Here is a 3,524-nt window from a genome sequence, read left to right as displayed (position 1 = left end):
GATTGTGGTTAACAGCATAAATACAGGAATGGTTTTCTTTTACCAAGTATTAAGAATACGGTGATACACAGGAAAATTACAACTAACATAAATTAAGGATGACAGTTAACAATAATATTGTAATATTTTAGCAGCAATGGCAAAGAAGATATTATATCAATTCTAAGGGACAAAAACGGGGCTATAAGAGGACATAGGATTTTTTCCTTTTGGAGTAATAAAAACATCCTAAAATCGAGGTGCTAACAGTATACCTCTGTGATGAAAATGCAGACCACTAAGTGCACACTTTTAATGGATTGGACAAAGCCTGAGACTGTATAACACAGTGGATCCTGTAGTGGAAGATGGACTGTGGTTAACTGAACAAATAAGAGGACAAACATATAACTATTACAGGGCGTTAATAATCAGGTGGGTTGGGGGGGAAATATTCCAAAAATAAGAGATAGGGTCTTTCAGACTTTGTAACAAATGTGTCACAACAATGCAAGGTGTTGGGTGATATACGGAGGCCCTGTACAATATGATATGCATGTTTGTTTATAAGTTTACAACTTTTACTATACACTTATGTTTACATATGTTTATATATAAATGACATACTTCAATAAAATACTTTTTTAAAAATCTACAGATAGTTACATTCACATATCATGGGAGGAGGAACCACAGAAAAGGTTGAAGCTATGAGGCTGGACCTGGTATCACTCAGGAAGTAATAAGGAGTTTTAGCGGCAAGAAGACATCATGAAAGCACAGGATTATAGCAGATGATCCAGACACCTAGAATCAAGCAGTCATTTTCATTCTACTATCAGAGAAAGAATTTTACTTTTTGCTTTTCCCATTCCAAGGTCTGAGTTTTCTAAAGAAAATTACAATCTTTTGTATATTTATATTAGTTAAATGTATATTGTGAAATGTATTATAACTAAAAAGTGTATTGCATGTATATATTCCACTTGAAAAAACAATGCTATAAACTCCCATGTAAGAACCATCTAGTTACTAAATGGAACATTATAGGTACCTTATGTTTTCTTTTAGAACACAAACTATTTGATGACAATAATCAGATATAAATTAGTACTTTCAGATTACTCAAGGCCATGATGAGGATTATTAGCAGGACAGAGCTAATCCTTCACAAGTTGATAGCAATATTTCATGCCATCTTGAAAAGCTTCCAGAAATTTCTCATTCCGGAGAGTGAAGATGAAAGGGTTCAGAAGTGGGGTCACCACTAAAACCAACAGTGAAGCTACCCTGTTGTACTCAGCTGCCTGTGTTTGCTTGGGTTTCACATAGAGGAACATGCAGCTGCCACAGCCAATCACAACATAGGTGAAGTGGGAGGCACAAGTAGAGAAAGCTTTCCTCTGGCCAGAGGCTGAGGGAATCTTGAGGATGGTGGAGATGATGTAGGTGTAGGAGACTATTGTAGGGATCAAAGAACCAATGATAACGAAAACAGCCATTAAAAAAAGAATGAATTCTGTGAAAAGTGTGTCATCACAAGAGAGTTTGATCAGTAGTCCTCTATCACAGAAAAAATGGTCTACCACATTTGATTTGCAGTAGGTAAGTTGAAACGTGGCATAAACGGGCCAGATTTGAAAAAAGAACCCAAAGACCCATGACACAATCACCACACAGATGCAGGTACAGCTGTTCATAATAATGCTGTACCTCAAAGGGTTACACACAGCCACATAACGGTCCACAGCCATTGCTGCCATTAATACAAACTCTGTGGTCCCCAAAGAAAGGTACAAATAGAGTTGGGCAACACATGCAGTCAAAGATATTCTCTGCATTCCAGGAAGAAGCAACCCCTCAAGCATTAAGGGGACAGCAGTAGATATTGTCAGTATCTCCAGGATAGAGAGGTGGCTGAGGAAGAAATACATGGGGGACTGCAGACGTTTATCAAAGCAGACAATCACAATGATGAGTATATTTCCCATTACTGTCACTAAGTAGAAGAAGAAGAAGGTGGCAAAAAGGATATGACGTAGTTCTTGGGAGCCATGAAAGCCTACGAGACAAAAATCAGTGGCACTAGAGTGATTTCCCAACATTTAGTCCTATGCTCTTTCTCCTTGTGAAATCTAGAAAGCAAAGAAGAGATAACAGTGCCTTTGATCTCAAAAGGATGGAAGCAGTTCCAGATAAAGAAAATACTCCTCTGCTCCTCATAGGGGCTCTACAACATAACCAAGAAGATTCATGTTCTATTTTTTTCTGAACATGATTGTTGCTATATTTTGAGAATATACACAACATACGAAAAATATTTAATCTGGCCAAGATGAGTGCCAGCCACTGATGCAAAACCATAAGCATTGAACACCCTCACACCCTAGTATATACCACCTGCATCTCTTAATCCACACTTCATTCTGCAACCAACTCTGCTCTGTCCAGCCACCCGGTCTGCTTTCTGGCACTCAATATGCTCTTGTTTTTTTTTTAACCACTAACTCCTTCCATATGGAAAGTTCTAAACTGTCTTCTCTGCCCAGTAAATTGCTGTCTTGTAAATTCCTGCACCCATAACATAGCCTATAGAAAATTTTCCTGTCCAACCCCACCCAGATCTGGTTACTTTTTTACTATGATTCTGCAGAATCAAAGTAAACAAGGTTAGTGGGATTGAGGGTGGAGAATTCTCTTGAAGATTTTCTATTAGATCTGAGTTATTTTGAGGGCACAGCCCCAGTCTCTTCCATTCTACTGGTCAGCCAGTTCCCTGAGTGGGCTACTACTTTTTTTCTCCTTTTTGAGGAGGAGGGGGGCCCTCCCTCATTTCTCTCCCAGGGAATGTGTCTTCTTAGAGGAGGCCATCAGGGGCTTATCTTCCCAAGATCCTGGTTTCTCTCATCCCTGACTAATAGAAGAAGGGTCCAAAAGGAATGCATGGGAGAAATTTCCATTCTCAGTTTCCATCTGTCCCACAGAGACCTTACGCTGGGACTGGCAATGTCAAATTTCAACATCTCTTGTGTTCAGGAGAGCACAAAGTCCAAGATGCAGGAGAGTCAAAGTCACCAAATGTGAACTCTGGGTCCAGTCCAGGCCCTATACACAGCCTTGCTCTAAGTCCAACAAAAAGCTTGGGAAGATTGCCAGCGTTAATGTTCCTTCTATGATCAGGTTTTTCCTTCAAAATCATTTGATAAATTAAGATTCAGCTGTCACTGACATGACCCTAAGCCCTGAGCCTCTTAGGATTTCCGGACTTCAGCCCTCATTTCCTTCAGGTCTTTGCTCAAGGGCTCAAGTTAAGGTAACCATTCCTCATTATCTTCTCTAAAAGAACACACACCACCCTTGGCTCTGTTACTTTACCACAATCTATTTATCTTCTTATCTCTCATCAACTGAAATTGTTTATTTTTTTATTATATTCTTTCTTCCATTTTACATAGTACATACCTTAAAATCCAGAACTTTGTCATTCTTGTTCATTGTGCCTAACCAAGAGACTGGTACTTGATGAATATTTTTGAATGAAAAAA

At 39.0% G+C, this 3,524-nt stretch overlaps 1 protein-coding gene across 1 annotated transcript; it reads right to left on the bottom strand.

Annotated features, from left to right (window-relative positions):
• Positions 1-1,139: 1,139 nt before the first annotated feature.
• On the bottom strand, positions 1,140-2,084 carry LOC101434724 (olfactory receptor 9A1-like). Its single transcript, XM_004460419.2, has one exon. The coding sequence runs from the start codon at positions 2,082-2,084 to the stop codon at positions 1,140-1,142; it is 945 nt and encodes a 314-aa protein (XP_004460476.1).
• Between the last annotated feature and the right edge of the window lie 1,440 nt (positions 2,085-3,524).

This window comes from Dasypus novemcinctus, chromosome 5 (genome assembly GCF_030445035.2).
Source record: "Dasypus novemcinctus isolate mDasNov1 chromosome 5, mDasNov1.1.hap2, whole genome shotgun sequence".
Lineage (NCBI taxonomy): Eukaryota > Metazoa > Chordata > Mammalia > Cingulata > Dasypodidae > Dasypus > Dasypus novemcinctus.
This window is presented reverse-complemented; position numbering and strand designations above follow the sequence as displayed.